The following is an 18,516-nucleotide window of genomic DNA, read 5'->3' as shown; positions in this document are numbered from 1 at the left end:
TGTCAAATAATGAGATATGCAACATGTTTTTAAAAGATCAATCATAATTGTACATTTAAAAATTCGTTTATGATAAGAATATTGGAAGTCTGAACATATTATGAAAATTTATATAGATAATGAAAAAAATGAACATGTCAAAATCCAATACTTAAGAATGTATTGTATGTCTTGTATGTGTAGTTGTGTACAGTAGATTTTTTTTAATTTTTTATAATCGTTATCAAATAGTTTTTTTTTTTTGGGTCGAAGGTTATCAAATAGTTTGACAAGTGAAAATGGATTCCCCATGGAGAGTTGGAGACTACAGAATCGGAGATGGTAAAGTTTGACCCGAAAGCTATGGATTGTTTTTGGGTTAAATTCAAGGCCCATATGACATGAAACGGGCCGACCAAGAACATGACGCAAGCCCATACGCACAAGTAACGCGTTAGGGCTTCATAATCAGCTGGCGGTGCACACCACACAGGGGTATATATATATAAACAACATAAACGCCACTTTCATTTTCATCCCCTATTATCTTCATCTTTAGGTTTAGGGTTTATTAGCAGCCGAATCGCCATGGGGAGGAGACCTGCGAGGTGTTACCGCCAGATCAAGAACAAACCCTACCCGAAATCACGTTTCTGCCGTGGTGTTCCGGACCCTAAGATTCGAATCTACGATGTGGGTATGAAGAAGAAAGGTGTGGATGAGTTCCCCTTCTGCATCCACCTGGTTTCATGGGAGAAAGAGAACGTTTCCAGCGAAGCTCTGGAGGCGGCGCGTATTGCCTGCAACAAGTACATGGCCAAGTTCGCCGGAAAAGATGCCTTCCATCTTCGAGTTAGGGTTCACCCTTTCCATGTGCTGAGGATCAACAAGATGCTTTCTTGTGCCGGAGCCGATAGGCTTCAGACTGGTATGAGGGGTGCCTTTGGGAAGCCACTGGGTACTTGTGCTAGGGTTGACATCGGTCAAGTGCTTCTCTCTGTTCGTTGCAAGGACAGCAACAGGCACAACGCGCACGAGGCTCTTCGCCGTGCTAAGTTCAAGTTTCCTGGTCGTCAAAAGATCATTGAGAGCAGAAAATGGTATGTAGATTTCAAACCCTTTTGTGTTTTTAGTTTTGGACTTTTTGTCTAATTCAGAATGTAAGACCCAAAACCCCAATTTTGGTTTCGGTCCTTTGGATTGTTGGTTTGTTAATGCTGGCAACATTCTCAATTTATATTGGTTTGGCCCTTTTTGTCTGATTCAAACCCTATAACCAGAACCCAACTTGGTTTTGGACCTTTGGTTCTTTCGATAATTTGTTTGTTTGGTCATGGGTTTAGAAGAATTAAACCATATGCTGAAACCTTGTCAATTTAAAACCCTATGATTGTGTGTTTCTTGATTTGATCATGGGTTTTCTCGAATTAAATCTTATGCTGCAACTCTGTCAATTTTCAGGGGTTTCACCAAGTTCAGTCGTGCTGACTATGTGAGACTGAAGGCTGATAAACGTATCCTTCCTGATGGTGTCAATGCCAAGGTATGTCAAATTCTGCCAAATTAACTTTACATTACAATATTTTGGTTCCTTCAAACAAGTGTTGTTCTCATGCTTATTTTAACTGACAAACTAATAATTTATATGTGGTTCTTGCAGCTTTTGGGATGCCATGGATCTTTGGCCCTGCGCAAACCTGGAGAAGCATTTTTGCATGCTACTGCTTAAAAGGCGTTGGCTGGGAATACAGTTCATGACATCCAGCTTCCATCTGTGTTTTGATTTTATGTCATTTATTTGTTGCAAGATACTTTTTTTGGGAAATTTTTCTCGAGCTTTTGCTTTAAATTTTAGTACTCTGTGTAAGCTACTGGTGGTGTTATGGATTTGCTATCGTTAATGTTATGGTTTTTGCTTGGCATGTTTCAGCTTCTTATATTCTGAAGGTTTGAATAATATTGTCTCGTATTCACATATCTATAGTACATTATAGGGCTTATGGTACAATCGGAATACTTAAACCGATGAATTATAGCATAATATGTTATATTGTCAAACTTGCACTCTACCCTAGATTACACCAGCAAACATAAACCAGCAATTATGTTATGAGAGACCTGAATGTATGTGCATGGCATGCATACATGATGTGTTCATTTCTCGATAAGTATAGATTTGTGTTTGTAAGCCATACCGAGTTTGTACTATAGATGAACTCATGAGACTGATGAGAGAAAGTTTACAAGTTAGGAAGCAAACGAGATCGTTTAAAAAAGTTTGGAAGGGAATGATTTTGTTTTAGGACCTGAGGTACTTGTAGTTTGAAATCCTGGGTTGTCAATTAGGCAGACAAAGTGAATATGATTTCTCTTGCCACACTGCTCTTGATATTTTTTACTCATGTTCCTGGCTGTGCAGCCATCTTTTGAATGATTGAACCATCGAGGTAAATATGTAATCGAACATACCAAGAACATAATAGTGTCATGTTAATTCTCATATTTGTCAAGGCAATTAGGCAAGTTCAAAATGTCGAGTCAAATGCTAATTTTGGGGATGCATCCCATACCCTGAACTAAAATTTTTCGGGATGTTGTGAACCACTGAAAGCGTCCGTTGTTACTCTCCTGCTATGCTCTCTTTCTAAAAAGCCTTTCCTTTCTAGGTTTCCTAGCTACACATTCATTCTGCTTAACAACTCTATTATTCTCCTCAGTATCGCTTGCTTCCTGTTTAACTTTACAACCTTCTGGACTCTCTGTGTCACGGGCTCTATCTGCTTTAGCTTTCTTTCCAAGTTCTTTAGGAACAACTTCATTCACCTTAGTTAGGCAGGCTTCCTGTTTGATTTCACAACTTTTGGGGCTCTCTGGTGGAAGCTCTGGGGAAATTTTCCAATCCTCCACTTGCTGCACTGGACCTCTCTTTGATCTTCGTTTCTGATTTGATTCTAGATCAGGCTTCATGGCTGCGTTTGATGTCTTTTTGGGGCTCTCTGGTGGAAGCTTTGGGGAACTTTTTAAATCCTCCACTTCCGTCACAATACCTCTCTTTGACCTTCGTTTCTGATTCGATTCTGGGTCAGGCTTCATGGCTGCCTTTGTTGTCTTTTCGGGGCTCTCTGGTGGAAGCTCTAGGGAACTTTTTGAATCCTCCACTTCTGGCAGGATACCTCTCTTTGACCTTCGTATTGGTTTTGATTCTGGGTCAGGCTTCATGGCTGCCTTTGATGTCTTTTTGGGGCTCTCTGGTGGAAGCTCTAGGGAACTTTTTGAATCCTCCACTTCCGGCAGGATACCTCTCTTTGACCTTCGTATTAGTTTTGATTCTGGGTCAGGCTTCATGGCTGCCTTTGATGTCTTTTTGGGGCTTTCTGGTGGAAGCTCTAGGGAACTTTTTGAATCCTCCACTTCCGGCAGGATACCTCTCTTTGACCTTCGTATTGGTTTTGATTCTGGGTCAGGCTTCATGGCTGCCTTCGATGTCTTTTTGGGGCTCTCTGGTGGAAGCTCTGGGGAACTTTTCGAATCCCCCACTTCCGGCACGATACCTCTCTTTGACCTTCGTTTCTGATTTGATTCTGTGTCAGGCTTCATGGCTGCCTTTGATGTCTTTTTGGGGCTCTCTGGTGGAAGCTCTGGGGAACTTTTTGAATCCTCCACTGCCTGCACTGTACCTCTCTTTGACCTTTGTTTCTGATTTGATTCTGAGTCAGGCATCATGGCTGCCTTTGATGTCTTTTTAGCACTGGTAGTATTTTCTTTATCTGCAACATTCTTGCAACATTCTTGACTTGACAATGGGAATGCCTTGACTATGTAAATCTGCAGGTATACCAACTAATAATTCAATATTTGGCCTATCAATGAAGTCCGGGAGAACTGCTTAAAATGGGCATCAGAGCTTGAAAGGTTGATGCTTGAAGTAGTGTAAAGGAATATAATCAATATATGCATATGCTTCAAAGCAAAATGTGAAGTAAGCAACACAAATCCGTTCTGAATGTAAACCAGTTCTTGATGGGTCTTCCATGAAGTGATATTGTTGACCATCTTACCTCACCTTGAGGTAAAGATTAGGAAATGCAATGACAGTGCTGAGGTCAACACGTCATTGATTAAGATTTTTGACAAAGTATCAGCATATGATATTTTTGCTCATCCGTAGAAGTCTATTATGTTAACATTCAACAATGCCTAACAAAAAATTATTAAGAAAAAAATTTTATTAAGAGGCATGTATCATGAGGCATGACTCATGAACTACCTAAAAATTCAAGCTTATATACAGTACATGTAAACGTTATTAAACAGGAAACTGATCTAGGCATGCCTTAAAAGCATTGACCATTCAACATTCCTAACAGTTTCATATGAATAACTTACTCAATGTGTCATTGTTAAATGTAGACTCTACGCATACATGGTACAGTAGCTTGTATGCAAGAATCAGGTTATTATAATAGAGGTCAAGCCCTTGCAAGATCAATTGTATTTGTATTTAAGCCTACCTTAAATCTTGTGGGTTCAGTCAATTCAAACACAAGCGCATCACCATCATCCAACTTGTGCTCCAATGCAAACCCTCTCCAGCCTCCACTAAGCCCAGATCTCTTGCCAATGTAGACCGCTTCGTATTCATTGCCATCTTCATCCTCTAGCACCATTTCCGATCCCGTTTTTGAGAGATGATCCTCACAAAATTTAGAAGGAAGGCCCTTGTAACCGAAACAAAATTAGTAAATCAAGCTATAATACTTTATCTGCCACTACCTCAATTGATATTTTGATAAGTATAAACTAAGCAACCCAACTTACCAACCAAAAACAACTATAAACATGAGACCGAACCATTGATTTGACAAAAAATGGATTTTCAGATTGTAGATTCTCTTGAAGCTTCTCTGCAGCTTCAAAAGCAGCATTCCTTTCTTCATCAGTAGCAATTTTGCATTCCTCTAGAGGCCTTGCAAGGTAGCTGAAAATTTCACAGCATTACTACTAACATCTATATAAGGGACACAGTAAAGAAAAATGAATTCCACAAACAAAAATCTACTCACCTTCCAAATGACGATGAACTTGACCTTGACCTCTTCCTCATAGTTGAAAGACCAATGGAAACCTGTGATGGGCAGAAAAATTGACCCTTCTCTGTTAGTATAAGCATAATGTTAGACTGCATTTGAAACGGGTGAGTTGTTGTGACCCATTATACAATGTTTGATGAAAATCATGACAGGCACTATTATACAGTTATAGAACTATAGAAGATTGATAATTCAAAAGTTCCAATGTCACATAGAAAAATGGTGAATGATTAGAGACATGGCTCACTTACATCATCAACATACGATTGAACTGGGTTTCGTTGACGGGAAGAACGTCTTGGTTCTACTGCTAAACAATCATTCTTTGATTTGGGTTTTGAAACACGCTGCTGCAGCATAAAAACATTAGCGACAGAAACTTTAACGAGTATCAAAAACCCACATCAAGAGATAACAAAAATAAGAAGTTGAAAACAAGTTTGGTTTCAAGTTTCAACCTGGGTCTTCTTCTCAGGAGTAGTGACGTTGGACAGAGTTTTCGAAATGCTTGAGATTCCCAAATCCTTCATCAGCCAAACAATGAGAGCCAAAGATTAAAAATTTCTCGAAAAAGAAGAGGAAAGTATGAATGGAATTTCAATTGGCACAAACCTGAAATTTCCTTTTGTTTTCTTCAAGGCGTTGTTTGCGAGCCTCTTCGTAAGTGTTGGGGGCGCATGAATTGGCGACAGCTACCATTTTCGTTTGGAATTGGATCGACCCAACAACGAAAACCAAGATTGGGGAATGGAGTTGGAGTGAGAAGGTGGAAAATTCAGAAAACCAGAGGTGATGGGAAGGCGTTTAGGGTTTTTCAGTGTTGAGTGATTCCATGGGGTTTAAGAAGGAAAGGAAGTGCACCGTTTGAAATTCAAATTTCCTTACCAGAGTCATTGCAACGATGTCGTTTCAACCTCGCCCTCGTAGTTTTAGGCTTTTATCTCTTATTTATTATTTTTGACAAGAGCCCAGCATATTTAAATACCTTGCACTTTTGATGAGAGATCAAATCTTGAATGTTTTCCTTGTCCCTTAAAAAGGTCCCTATGATAATTTACTAATATGATCACTGACGAGTCCAATGATATCAAGTGAACAGAAAACGAATAGTAAACTGAAACGTCCTAAATTTGGATTCAATTCAAAAGTCTTAAATTTGTTGAGTTAAAAATTGAACCTATTTCAAATTATTCAATGAGGAAATTTGGATTCAACTCAAATGTCTTAAATATGGATAGCGGTGTAACAAAGAAATCGCACATAATGATGCCAATATCAAAACTGTAATTAGATTAAATGGACTTGAAGCATCATTCTATCGGGGCCATCGGCCAGCCTTTATCACCAACAATACCCAAAAAATTGTCAAGACAAGAACTGGAATTCCCAGTAGCAAAGCTCAATAACCAAAAAAGGCAACTTATTTGCAGGGGATAAAAAAATAAAAAATAAAAAAACTAGAATTCTTCTGCCAAATTGAACAGCAATGGGTTTCAGAACCTGTGGTCCAACTTCTCCTTTTCCTTGTAGGCCTGAACATACCTGCATAGATTGCGAGATTGATGACAGATTGGTCTGAGTTTGCAATGTTGAAAATTGGAGCTTATGAAAACAAGAATGTATTATTGACATCCTAAATAGGAGGCTTAATTAGGCCCTTAGTAATAGCTCATATGGCAATCGTTGATTGTTGAGAATTTGCAGTATTAGTGTAGAATAGAGAAAAGTGGATGAATTATTGGTGATGAAAAAGGAGAAGAGCATACGAGAAGGTGGCAAGGAGGGGTGCGAGGAGGAGGGAGGCGGAGATCCAATTATCGGTAATCTTGTGTTGGATCTTCGACGGCAGTTCCTTCCAGAGACCAGGCATCACCTTCTGTTGAAACGGCGACAGCGCGTACACCACCGCCTTCATCCTCACCGGCTGCTTCCCCATCTTCAGATTCTCCAACTTTCTCTCAACTTCCCCCCCCATCTTCGTCTCTGCTCTTTTATATCAAATCCACAAATCTAATGGGCTAACCATTCTCAAGCCCAATCACTTAACTTACCCTGGGCCCGCTTGCCAAACGCTGCGTTTCGTAAGGAGCCCACAAGCGAAAGAAACCAGTGAGTCAATTGAATCCACCCACAAATGTAAAACATTCGGTGCATATTCCACTTCAGAGTTAATAACAGGGCACTTGTTCAGCAAAATAAAAGAATATCTACTTCTACAATCGCAATCAACTACAACCACAAAAGTTATAACAAAAGAATATCTCCATTCATCCGTATATCTTAATGTCATGGAAGGCCTCCTCACCAACCAGGTCCTCAGCGTCCTCCTTTGCATACAGAATTGAGATACACCGACAAGCATCAAACATATGATGCCACCAGTGTTCGAGAACTGCACTGGAGGAAAAACCAATGACGATTTCAAGTTAAGCACACCGTTACAGACCAGTTTTGGCACGCTTCATCCCACTTGAAGTGAAAGGAGAGACACTTCCATATGGTTGAGGACTCTCTTCTCTTAAATTGGATTTTAGCATAGCTAGTTCTCTCAACTGTTCCCTCTTGTAGTGGTCTTGTGACTCATCCTGAAATGAAAATCAAAATTGAGCATACAATAAAGACAGATAAAAGGTGTTGTTATGTGAATCAAGAGATCCCTTTAGACTTCAAAGTTCAAATAGCATATTAACACATATAATGCAAAAGTAGGAAAGGAGACCCTGCCAGCTACATATTGTATGTTGAAGAAAGGAGAAACCAGTTTCATTATTCGTCTAGTATGCACTTGTGAATATGATACTTCATAGTGGAAAGGCAGCAAAAAAGTGTTTGTATTGAAAAGCCTAAGGATGAGTCAGAAAATATACCATAGGTTTGAGAAGTTCTTCTATGATTTGTTTTGCCTGTCTCAACCGCATATCAACAATATTAGCAGGTAATTCAGCCTCAATTATAATGTGCAGTGGATCATTCAGATGTTCATAACCTGGTCTTCCTCTCAAAGACTCCTCCTTGAGAGTGAGAAAGCAACAAATACATGTCAATAGATTTGAACAAAACAGAAAGCATAATAAATGAAAAGAACACAGGAAAAAAGAATTTAAAATCATGAAAACTTCAAATGGGAAGAAAATACATAACACAATAATTCTACCTTCTCTATATCTCTTATTGAACATTTTCCTCTTATATACACACGACAACCTGTAGAAGCTTCCACCCGCTTTAGTGAATTGCCTCTAGGTCCAAGAAGCCGGCCCACAAAATTGAACTACAAATATAAAAATTTTAGTACCACAAAAAAAAAGTGGAAAATTTTGTACTCTAATATTATATATATATATATAGAGAGAGAGAGAGAGAGAGAGTTCTTTAATAAGGTCCTTAAATAAGGACTTGTTTCTTACTCATTACATCATATATGAACAGCTAAGATGCCCAGTGATGAGATACTTTGATGCAATGCATCTCAACCGTCCATATATGATATACCTAGAAACATGTTCTTATTTTAAGAACCTTATTATAGAATATGTGTGTGTTTGCACACACCTCCCATTAACATATGTTTTCTCTAAGCATTGAGCCAAAAATTTAGAATTTAAGATAGCAATGTCACAAAATGCACTCTCAAGTTATATGCACTGCTTACATTTGGAAAGCTGTCTACCGGAATATCCAAGCGCAATATCCTCTTCACGATGTAGGAACTCGGGCTTGATGGTGCTACTTGCCACTCCATATTCATCCCATGTGGACCACCTAATCTCTGTTACATTATGGACCTGACCCATTAGTAGTGTAACAAAAGCCAAATATTGAAACTATACCGAGGGGGAAAAAAGAGATGAAGAAAAAATGAGCGTGGAGATACTGATTAAAAGACAAACCGAGAAGAGAAGAGAGGGGGGGGGGGGGGGGGCTGTTTGATAATAAAATACAGCGGAAAATGCTCAAAATCATACATTTAATGTCAAGGGAATTCAAGCTTCTCAAGCAACATAAAATACCATGGGAGTAAATAAAAGCAATCACCAAACTTCAACCATATTATAAAGCTGAAACTTTCATTATTTACCATATAATAATGGATCTAATGGTATATGTTGCCAGTGCACTTACAGACACCCTTGCCTTAACCACACTTTGACTATGTCCTGGATCAAAATGAATTCACAGTTGAGAAAGCCACCTAATGGAAATAGATGAATTTGGAAAATGTCAGTGGATAACTGACCCAGGAAGAAACAATGTCGTTGGCTGATACATAAGAGTTTTTGGCAGTCTTCAAGTTCACAAAAAGTAGCAACACTGTCTCTCAATCTGTGGACAGAAGAATCTCATAATCAACTTCCAAACTTCCAATACTGTATTACACATTCTGATCCCACTCCAAGCAAGACTCCAACTCTTCCATGTGAGTACAATACTACAAGGTTATCTCTCAGGACCTCTTGTTGAATTCCACATTTCCATGCACAAGCATTTTAATCAGCTTTTCAGACTGTGCCATGCTTTGCATACGAATTAAGCAGATAGGCAATAGGCATACATACAACAAATCTAGCAGGAAATTCATTTAGGCATACACATTTTAATTAAATCCAGTAGGGGAGAGCAAGAGAAATAATCAATAACTATTGTGGTATAGAATCTATAGATAAAGAGAAATGGAAGACTGGAGATGCAAACTAAGGGTGCTACATTGGAGAAAACATAATTGCCAGTACTTACATCTTGAGGCCGGCCATTCCAGCCACCGAGGCCTGACCCTCTATAATTTGGCATTATGTCTGACGAACCAATAGGGCTAGGGCTTCCACGTTGCAGTCTGTCAAAGTCACTATACCCTTGGTTGGGGATCATTCCAGAGACACGTAATATCTCTGTCAATATAGAAGAGTACCAAAATTTAGCAAGCAATTGCCTTCCTCAACTTACAAAATAACAAAACAAGAATATAGAGCATGGAATCAGTTTCTTGACAAAGTTCAACAAATCAATACGACTAGTAGAAAATAAATGAAACTGGGTGGTTACTGATTAGTGATGACAGGAAATGAGAGAGAACACACAAGTCAACCCCAATATTGTGGGAAGAAGTACTGTTCCAACTAAGAACATCAGCTGAAATCAACTCCGCTCTATGAAGAGGCTGTGTGCAAAACTGGGTTGAGTAACCATAGGTTTGCAGATCAAACTCTATCCTAGTTAGGCAAGGCAGAGAAGTCCACATTCTTCTCTCCTTTATCAACAAGATTTGATTTTTGGCCCATGGCTTTCTTAATTCATCAATTACCCAATACCCAAATGCAGAAATGAGCATCAGACAGTTCTCTAGATGCATATTCTTAATTGATTCATAAAAAAAATAGCAAGATTTTGGTTTTGGGCCCTAAAAACATCCAAATGAAAATCAAATCCCAATCATAACATTGAGAAAGAATATATGCCAATAAAACAAAGATGGAGAGATTGAATTGAAGGTGGTAAGAAAAGGAGAACCTTGATTCAGGAGTCGGCCACATATGGGCACGACTTGAGCGAAAGGCCCAAGCTTTTGATGCTCCGCCAACAGTTCAGTCAAGTAATGACTATCCACATCGGGCGGGGTTCTTAAGTGTGGAGAGAGAGCTCTTGCTGGTGAGAAATTCTGGGCATATGAACCTGACATTGAATTCCAATGGAGGATGAAGCTCAAAGGTACTGGTACTTTACTAAGTAGTAAAGTAATGGTGGGCAGATGGGGTTTAGAATTGGGAGGGTTTTAATGGGTTTGCTTTGCTTTGCTGTGTGTGTGACTTTGTGTGTCTCAGTTGTTTTGTTTGGTTAGCGAGAAGGAGGCGCAGGCTGATACCATTTTTCAGATTTTGAGGCCTTGAGACCTCTCTCTCTCTCTCGCTCTTTCCTTCTTCTCTGTCGTTGCTGTAAGATTTTAAGTTTGACACCTCACGCCGAGACTGACAGGAGGAACACAGCGGATTCGAAGACGCGCTTGATAGAGCGCGTGGGATACGATCCAATCATAAGTTGTAAAGGTGGCTCCAGATCCACCATGTGAAATTGCGAAATAAAAACACGCTCCTTCAGGGGGTGGGGCTCGGGCCTCCTCCGTCTTTGAATATTCGCATCATTAGTCTACGGACTCCATCTCATCACCCCCAAACATCTACAAGACTACAATTACAAATATTGTTTGCTTTTTTTTTTTTTTTTTGGTATTGGAAGGGTCAAGGCCAAAAAAAAAAAAACACCAAAACTACACACAAATGCTCCTAGGCTCCTAACCCTAGACATACTAAGGCATATCATTAGCCGAAAGACTCATAAGGAATAGAATGCGGAATTCTAACTGTCAAGTAAGTTTTCTTAACCAGTTAAGTTTTAACTTTTAAATAAGTTCTTTTAACCAGTTAAATTTTAAGTCTCCATAAAATTTTTTAAATTAAAATTTATTTACATTATATGTATGTGAATGATTGTTAACCATTAATTTATGTATTTTATTAACGATTATTGACCATTCATTTATAAGTAATGCTAACATAAAAGAGATCTCATTTTTAAACTAAATATGAAAATATATTCATATAAACACATATATAATTATCCTTTTGATTAAGGTCAAAGAAAGTGTGAATTTCAACTTTGACAGTAGGGGTAAGGACAAATGTGTTTAACATTTTTAATTTATGGACATTAAACATATATTACCGACAGCCGTTTGCACTTAGGTGGTGAATATGTGAAGCAAAACTAATTTTTGATTTAGGCATAAGCATACTCATAAGGTCCCCTATCAATTATAATGACGTCTCAATAATGGTCTTAAACTCTTAATGCAACGATGGGAGTGTTAAGTTGTCTTGTTCCTCTTAGGAATATAAGAGTTGGTTTAATTGAAGTCAGTTGCTCTTTGAACCACAACTTGGAATTTGGAAACTTGGGGTCGTAGTTTATGATTTGATTAAGCCAAAGCAAAAGAGTCTATGATTTTGATAGCCCCTGGCTTGACCAATGAGCAACTTCTTTGTCCATTCATCATCCACGTCATGCATTTATTTGAATGAATGCTAATCACAGTTGTTTACACGAATTTTATATACATTAACAACTAAAATTCAAAAAGAGAAAAAAAAACCCATAAACATCTTACGAGAAAATATTTGTCCATAAGATTTGTATAATGGGTGTGGAGTGATATATGAGCTGTGTTTGGTATAACTACCTAATACACAAAGACAATGGGTGTGGGAATGTGGGATAGACAAATAAACTTGTTTGGTTTGTAGCCAAAAGAAAAGAAAAAAACTTGTTTGGTAAGATGATAATTTACATTACAATTGAGAAGAATTTTGCAAGATGCGGCATGATTTTAATAATTTGGTGACATGGCCCGTTTTGATCCCCACATTGTTGTCTCCGGCGCAACGTGCTGTGCCATGTACTTTTTCAAGCACAGCTTAGACCTTAGAGGAATCCTATGCTTCATTTTCAACCATGGCTTAGAGAGAAAAAAATAAAATAAGTCTAAATCAATGAATTGTGAAACAAATATCTGGTCATGTATATTAATTATTTGATGCATAAGTTAGCCGCCCAATGAAATTTTATATTTCCGTCTAGTAGCTGTTCACAAGCTTTGGCATTACATCTGTCTCCATGCTTAATTGGCATTAAGTAGTATATTTTAGATTCAAATCACGTCGTTTGTAAAAGGAAAAGAATATTGATTAGAATGTATCTAAATGTGTTGTTTCATTTGAAAGTTTAATTATATATTAGTGTAAGGTTTGCATCAGAATATGAACCGACGATACACGAACCACTCGAAATGGCATATACGGTGGCCTTCGGAGATGGTCGGTATGTGCTTCAGATTCTAATGGTTATAAATGGTTTGCTAAAAGGTCACATGAGATAGCAGTGAGAGTAATGTTAACACATTAGAGCAATTGGTTATTTGGTTTGTTGGTCCAAAACCAAAAGGACCAAACCTTTTCATTTCATGTGATGAAACCCAAAGTTTATAGAGGATTCAATTTTCAAAAATAAACATGTGAAGGGGTCAGGCTGTCCGTTCGATTTGATTAATTTCTTCTCTGTTGTCTGTTGGTATGCATCACCTGATCACCATCAAGTGCAAAAAGTTATCTGCACTCCCAAACACTAAATAAATTGACATCATAGGTTAAATATGACAGCAAGCTTTAAATCAATAGAAGGGAGGTGGAGGATTACATCACATATCATCCAAGCAATTGGGAGGAGGATTGATAATAAATTGCAAAAAAGTATATTACAAAATAAATTTTGATACAACTTCAAACCTTTGTTGAAAGTATAGAATATATCCCATTGCCACTCAGAGAAACATCCAAGTGTCTTTTGGTATCATCTGCCATCAAAGGGATGATAGATGAGCTTCATTGGGCAGAACTTTGGGAGACCTCACGGACTTCTTGTGCCGGTGAAGAATGAGAAGAAATGACCTGAGCCAAAGAAAAGTCAAGTCAAAGTTGGCTTAGAAGGCAGTGAAGAGGACAAGAATATAGGTTGTGTAATGGAGATCGAGGATAGAGTGGACTCTAGCAGGTGTACCTTGATGGGATAAACTTCAGTGACTTCTTCGGTTCCCTCATCCAAGTATACAACATCCTGCATAGTGAGCTGGTGATATTCAACAACCTCCCTTAGGAAGCGATTTTCACGTGCATAAACTGAATTTTCATGTGCCAATCTTGCCTTTTCTGCCAAAAGTGTTTCCAATTGAAGCCGTATCTGAAATGGAAATAACGGCATCAGAAACATTGCACCCTGATGTCAATATGCATATACATTATACATAAACATTGCAATGTATCAAGGAATTTATTGTGCTGCTCAAACTATTGAAAAGGTCTTTAAATATTATAAATAAATAACACAGGAAAAAAAGTTGGTAAAACCCTATCATAAATTTCAACATCTCAAAATTAAATTTAAGAAAATAAAGAAAGAATAAATGGATACCAAATCATCATCTTCAGGGCTATCTCCTCTTTCATGATTCTCTCGAATGATTCTATTTTCTTCCTCCAGTTGAGCACATCGCTCCTTCGCAAAAGCAAGATCTGCTTTGACAGTCTTCAACTCCCGAAGAAGAAGTTTTGCTTTGGCAGCCATTGCCATTGCAACCTGTGGTGCAAACAAAAGGAAAAGAATGCATCTTACTATACAAGTACACTATAAGCATCAAACAGTTATGATGGAAGGTATCATCTTCAAAGCCTCTTTATCTGTATTACTTATTGTTCCTACGGTTTTCTGCCCTCGTAATAAAGATATAGTGGGGTCAGCTAAGCCTATGGTTCAAAAGAAGCTACACATGACCCCAAAAGCACACTTAGAGATTATGGAGCATAGAAGTCATTCCAGACTTTCCTTTTCATGCTGTGCTAACTATTTGTACAGAGAGGGGTACACCAGATTCCATATATTTAAATACAAGATAAAGAGGAAATTAGTTGCATAATATTAAAAAAAATCCAAGATTCCAACATTGTCCATTTTTTATCTGTAAACAAATGCAAAACTTCCAACCCACACATAGAAACTTCTATTATATCAACCGGAGACACAAAGTTGCCACCTTACGTCGCGAGATGCCTTCAATTGAAGTTCAAGGTCTGCTTGTATCTGAGCTTCTGATTTTTGCGCCTGATTCTGAACTGCAGAACCACTGGGCCTTTTTCTGATATGCTTCCGAGTTTCTTGAATGATGTCTGCAGTCCGGTTCTCAACAATAGTACGACCCTCCTGTCAAAAAGTGAAACATAAACAGTGCATCAATGAAAAAATAGGTATAAGTACCAAATATTGACTTTGTTCCAGAGGTAAGGAAAAAGATGCATATACGACAAAGTTGTGCAGACACAAAGACACACACACACAGTCATCGTTTCCATTCATATGTACACACATGGATAATTTCATTATGTTTTAGGAATAGAATGAAACAGTAGGTAAGTATTGGCATTACTTCCAACTTTACAACTCAAGGGTCATTTGAACAAAAATTGCACAGCGGTTACCTCCAAGGCATTCCCAATGGTGCCACTAATATAATTAAGGGATGATGTGAATGCCCCCAATCCCTTCTGTAATGTTGGATGGTCCGTCTTCCCGCGGCTCTCAACGAATTGATTTGGATCATGATACTGCAAAGAGTTAGTAGATACACAAATTAGAGCATTACATATCAGATACAGAATTATTTAACCAAGAATCAGCAACTAGATGTCTTCGGAAAATGCTCAGTTACTATATCTCACCTTACCCCTTGTTGGTGTAGCAGGCTTGTTGTCCACCCTTGTTGGTGTAGCAGGCATGTTGTCCACCCTTGTTGGTGTTTCAGGAGAATCATTATCCTCGTCGAGAAGGGCTTTGGCTTTTCTAGCAAGAGCACCCCAAAACCCATGCTTGGATTCATCCAAATTCTTCATTGATGTATACTCATATGGCTACAAATACAACAGAGGAATTTGTTGGAACTTGTAAACCATATCAAAAGCAACAATATAGATAATTCCTTAATGAAAGAGCATAAAGCAAATTAAATTTCAATTAATAAAAACAAATAAAATGAAAAAGAAGAAGACCTGGGAGGGAGAAGAAGATGCAGTGGCGGTGGGGTTGGGGTTGGAATATCGGGAAGCTGAAGCTGAGGGAAAGGAAGCAGATTGGGCACCGCGAGCAGCGTAAGCGGAGGAGAGCGAGGAGTCCCGATGAGCTGAAGATGCTCGTATGGCTTTGGCCGCGAGCGAATCATCGGAAGTCGGCGGAGGCAGTGGGTTTCGCGATTCTTCTCCTTGTTCAAATTGAAAGCTCGTGCTAGCCGATACCTGCTGCTTCCTCCTATAAGCCATTTCCCCAAATGCTCAATTCAATTGCAAAACCCTAAGACCCACAAGAATTCGAATTTTCAGCTTCGCACTCGCTCTCATTCAACACGCGAGCTTTTGCAGTCGTTTTGATCTTTCTCTTCCCGAAATGGAGTCTCTACGCGACTGTGAGGGACTGCAAAGATGGAATATTGAAAAGCACTGAAAAGAAAAGCCCTAAATTCCAAACCCCACAGTCACAGGGAAGAGGATCCCCACGACCTTCTTCGTCAGCCCTTCTTCTTCTGCATTCACCTTCTTGCTTCTGTTTTCTGTGTCTCCGCTTCGTCAACGCCCAAACTTTCCTACCAAATGAAGTTGCTATTTTGCTAAGATAAGAAAGCTCGGCCCATTATGCCTCTTTTCTTTTGGGCCTGAATTTTGGATGTGGGCTTTCTTTGTACTGCACCGTTATGAAAATTTTGTGGGCCTACAAAATTTTCTAAATGGAACTTTAATATGCACCCAAAATCTAATCAGCATATCTAAGTTTTCATTTCTGTACCCATTTCTAGTTATGTGTATCATATCGATTCGGGCTATAGAAATGAAAAATTATCTAGCCTAGATTAGCCAAGCCCATAATGACTAGTTTTGCTTTCGGACGTGAACCCCATAATGCAAGAGTAGCCAAGCCCAAGCCCAAGACCAAGCCTAATTAAGCTCCTTAGCTCCACCACTCCGCTACTCATTCAAAAGTTGACAAGAGTGAGGTGAACTTCACACAAAATATGGGATTTGCCAAAAGAGAACTTTTATTTTTTTCTTTAAGCTGTGTTCATCGATCTATATACTAATTAAGGACCATTGAGCAACACTTCAGTTCATTATTTCTGAAGTCTAATTTTTTTTTTTCTTTCCCTTTTGCTCTGACATTTAAATAAATTTACGCTAATGCAATTATGGAATAATACATATTTGATTCCCCCATCCTAATACCAGATAAATTTCTAATATATTAGTATTAAAAAATTGTTATGCAGATGTGATATAAAAATGTGATACATATATAACTAGTAGTAATCGTCAATGAATAACAATTAAGAGCACATGGAGAGTTAATTACACTTACACCCCTTGAGGTTTATCGTCTTTTCACATACAACCCCTAGGGTTTCAATAATTACACATACACCCCATGAGGTTTTAAAACTGTTGCATATAACCCCTTACAAGAAAAAAAAATAAATAAAAAAAAAATATTTGTATTCAGGTTAGACCTTACACCTTGAATAATCTTATCAGGCTATTTAATCCCTTAGCATGTTTTTTTGTATAATTTCTCATCATTTTCGTCTCACTATAGGGGGTTATATGTAATAATTTTAAAACCTCAAGGGGTGTATGTGTAATTATTGAAATCCCATGGGGTGTATATAAAAAGACGATAAATCTCAAGGGGTGTAAGTGTAATTAATTCAGCACAAAGACATATCACACCCTTGAAGTGAGGCAGCAATTAAAATATAATCAATTTAATCATAAACTAGTTTGAATACAGTAGAAAAAGATTCCCATGATTGTAGACTGAATTTGAAAAATGGTAGGTTTAAAATGTGTGAAAAACCCTAAATTTGCATACATGTGTAATGCGTGAATGTAGACATATAGACATCCATAATATGCTTTGAAACTTGAAATGTAGGGAATAAAGCAATAATTATAAGTTTGAATGTTGGAATGGTGGAATGAAATTGGAAAATGGTAGGTAAGGAGGCTGGCGTGGGCACCCTTTTCCCAGACAAACAAACATGGGGGTAGCTCTGAGTCTCTAACGGCGGTGGCAAGCTCCATTATTTTGGTGTAAATTATGAGAAAGAAAAGAGGGCTGGGAATTAATCAATGCTTATTTGAACTTTGAAACACAGTATATATTGTACGTGATGTTGGTATACTTGCACACATGAAGACACAATCACACATGACGTGCTTGATTACTTGCTTAGACATCGATCGATGATCAGGACATCATCATGAGTCGGCAGTCGACACCGATATTCTCTCATCAGCGAATCCTGGACAAGGGTCTCCCAAGCAACCCTTCAAATAATCTAATTACAAGTGTATATATATTATGAGTATATTTCATTCATCACATGTTAAGTCAAGACTCAAGAGAAAAAATTAGAAGCTAGTAGGTATAAATGCATAATGCATTCAAATTCTTTAATAATTTTGATTGTTTAATGAAAAAGAAAAAGAAACCTATGATGCACATAGCTAGTACTAGGAAGGTGTAATGTGGGGTGAGGGGTAGTTATGTCATTTCAGTATTAGCAACGACTAATGAGTGTCAATGACTGAATAATGAGAGTATGAGACCCTGACTTTCTCCGCCAGACTCTTAAGTGACCTCAAACCCTATATATATAGCGTACTTGTCTCTCTCTCTACAAATACAGATAGACCTAGAGAGTAGTGCAGCTAGCAGCACAGTACTGCACAGTAGAAAGAGAGAGAGCAAGTATGGTCAAAGAAACAGTAGAAACCCCACCACTATTCTCTTTCTGTACTGGTATAGAGGG

The 18,516-nt window shown here is 38.3% G+C and overlaps 5 protein-coding genes across 6 annotated transcripts; 1 reads left to right on the top strand and 4 right to left on the bottom strand.

The window, feature by feature from the left end:
- Positions 1 to 502: 502 nt before the first annotated feature.
- Positions 503 to 1,954, top strand: LOC147296220 (large ribosomal subunit protein uL16-like). The gene is made up of 3 exons (XM_086229574.1): positions 503 to 1,079; positions 1,441 to 1,522; positions 1,640 to 1,954. The coding sequence occupies exons 1-3, from the start codon at positions 568 to 570 to the stop codon at positions 1,706 to 1,708; spliced, it is 663 nt and encodes a 220-aa protein (XP_086085700.1). The 5' UTR covers positions 503 to 567; the 3' UTR covers positions 1,709 to 1,954.
- On the bottom strand, positions 1,773 to 6,218 carry LOC147296219 (AP2/B3-like transcriptional factor family protein). Of its 2 annotated transcripts, none has more exons than XM_086229571.1 (7): positions 5,682 to 6,218; positions 5,528 to 5,593; positions 5,321 to 5,419; positions 5,043 to 5,104; positions 4,798 to 4,957; positions 4,491 to 4,697; positions 1,773 to 3,804 (listed from the first exon to the last, which is right to left on the bottom strand). In XM_086229571.1, exons 1-7 carry the CDS (start codon positions 5,766 to 5,768, stop codon positions 2,611 to 2,613), a joined length of 1,875 nt encoding a protein of 624 aa, XP_086085697.1. In that variant the 5' UTR covers positions 5,769 to 6,218; the 3' UTR covers positions 1,773 to 2,610. The 2 variants fall into 2 exon arrangements, with proteins under 2 accessions (XP_086085697.1, XP_086085698.1); XM_086229572.1 differs by having other exon boundaries at positions 5,321 to 5,416.
- Positions 6,219 to 6,333: 115 nt separating this feature from the next.
- Positions 6,334 to 7,059, bottom strand: LOC147296218 (cytochrome b-c1 complex subunit 8-like). The gene is made up of 2 exons (XM_086229575.1): positions 6,836 to 7,059; positions 6,334 to 6,611 (listed from the first exon to the last, which is right to left on the bottom strand). The coding sequence occupies exons 1-2, from the start codon at positions 7,042 to 7,044 to the stop codon at positions 6,563 to 6,565; spliced, it is 258 nt and encodes an 85-aa protein (XP_086085701.1). The 5' UTR covers positions 7,045 to 7,059; the 3' UTR covers positions 6,334 to 6,562.
- Positions 7,060 to 7,204: 145 nt separating this feature from the next.
- Positions 7,205 to 10,979, bottom strand: LOC147296217 (KH domain-containing protein At3g08620-like). The gene is made up of 6 exons (XM_086229573.1): positions 10,575 to 10,979; positions 9,804 to 9,955; positions 8,722 to 8,838; positions 8,224 to 8,340; positions 7,937 to 8,080; positions 7,205 to 7,654 (listed from the first exon to the last, which is right to left on the bottom strand). Exons 1-6 carry the CDS (start codon positions 10,741 to 10,743, stop codon positions 7,508 to 7,510), a joined length of 846 nt encoding a protein of 281 aa, XP_086085699.1. The 5' UTR covers positions 10,744 to 10,979; the 3' UTR covers positions 7,205 to 7,507.
- A 2,279-nt stretch (positions 10,980 to 13,258) lies between these two features.
- Positions 13,259 to 16,280, bottom strand: LOC147296216 (uncharacterized). Its single transcript, XM_086246362.1, has 7 exons — positions 15,710 to 16,280; positions 15,383 to 15,571; positions 15,143 to 15,268; positions 14,706 to 14,867; positions 14,082 to 14,246; positions 13,671 to 13,850; positions 13,259 to 13,561 (listed from the first exon to the last, which is right to left on the bottom strand). The coding sequence occupies exons 1-7, from the start codon at positions 15,974 to 15,976 to the stop codon at positions 13,496 to 13,498; spliced, it is 1,155 nt and encodes a 384-aa protein (XP_086102488.1). The 5' UTR covers positions 15,977 to 16,280; the 3' UTR covers positions 13,259 to 13,495.
- Positions 16,281 to 18,516: the final 2,236 nt, after the last annotated feature.

This window comes from Dryas octopetala, chromosome 1, assembly GCF_963921425.1.
Source record: "Dryas octopetala chromosome 1, drDryOcto1.1, whole genome shotgun sequence".
Classification (NCBI taxonomy): Eukaryota; Viridiplantae; Streptophyta; class Magnoliopsida; order Rosales; family Rosaceae; genus Dryas; species Dryas octopetala.
Note: the sequence above shows the minus strand (reverse complement) of the source record. Positions and strands in the feature narration are given on the sequence as shown.

Excerpts from the sequence above, each read along its gene's own strand:
- LOC147296220 (XM_086229574.1), top strand. The coding sequence starts at position 568 with ATGGGGAGGAGACCTGCGAGGTGTTACCGCCAGATCAAGAACAAACCC. Across the intron at positions 1,080-1,440 it reads ATCATTGAGAGCAGAAAATG|GGGTTTCACCAAGTTCAGTC; the intron begins GTATGTAGATTT and ends GTCAATTTTCAG. Across the intron at positions 1,523-1,639 it reads CTGATGGTGTCAATGCCAAG|CTTTTGGGATGCCATGGATC; the intron begins GTATGTCAAATT and ends TGGTTCTTGCAG.
- LOC147296219 (XM_086229571.1), bottom strand. The coding sequence starts at position 5,768 with ATGGTAGCTGTCGCCAATTCATGCGCCCCCAACACTTACGAAGAGGCT. Across the intron at positions 5,420-5,527 it reads CTCCTGAGAAGAAGACCCAG|CAGCGTGTTTCAAAACCCAA; the intron begins GTTGAAACTTGA and ends TTTATGCTGCAG. Across the intron at positions 3,805-4,490 it reads CTGAACCCACAAGATTTAAG|ATTTACATAGTCAAGGCATT; the intron begins GTAGGCTTAAAT and ends GTATACCTGCAG.
- LOC147296218 (XM_086229575.1), bottom strand. The coding sequence starts at position 7,044 with ATGGGGGGGGAAGTTGAGAGAAAGTTGGAGAATCTGAAGATGGGGAAG. Across the intron at positions 6,612-6,835 it reads CCCCTCCTTGCCACCTTCTC|GTATGTTCAGGCCTACAAGG; the intron begins GTATGCTCTTCT and ends CAATCTATGCAG.
- LOC147296217 (XM_086229573.1), bottom strand. The coding sequence starts at position 10,743 with ATGTCAGGTTCATATGCCCAGAATTTCTCACCAGCAAGAGCTCTCTCT. Across the intron at positions 8,081-8,223 it reads CAATAAGAGATATAGAGAAG|GAGGAGTCTTTGAGAGGAAG; the intron begins GTAGAATTATTG and ends CTCACTCTCAAG. Across the intron at positions 7,655-7,936 it reads AAGAACTTCTCAAACCTATG|GATGAGTCACAAGACCACTA; the intron begins GTATATTTTCTG and ends TTTTCATTTCAG.
- LOC147296216 (XM_086246362.1), bottom strand. The coding sequence starts at position 15,976 with ATGGCTTATAGGAGGAAGCAGCAGGTATCGGCTAGCACGAGCTTTCAA. Across the intron at positions 15,572-15,709 it reads CATCTTCTTCTCCCTCCCAG|CCATATGAGTATACATCAAT; the intron begins GTCTTCTTCTTT and ends TTGTATTTGTAG. Across the intron at positions 14,247-14,705 it reads AATTGAAGGCATCTCGCGAC|GTTGCAATGGCAATGGCTGC; the intron begins GTAAGGTGGCAA and ends TTTGCACCACAG.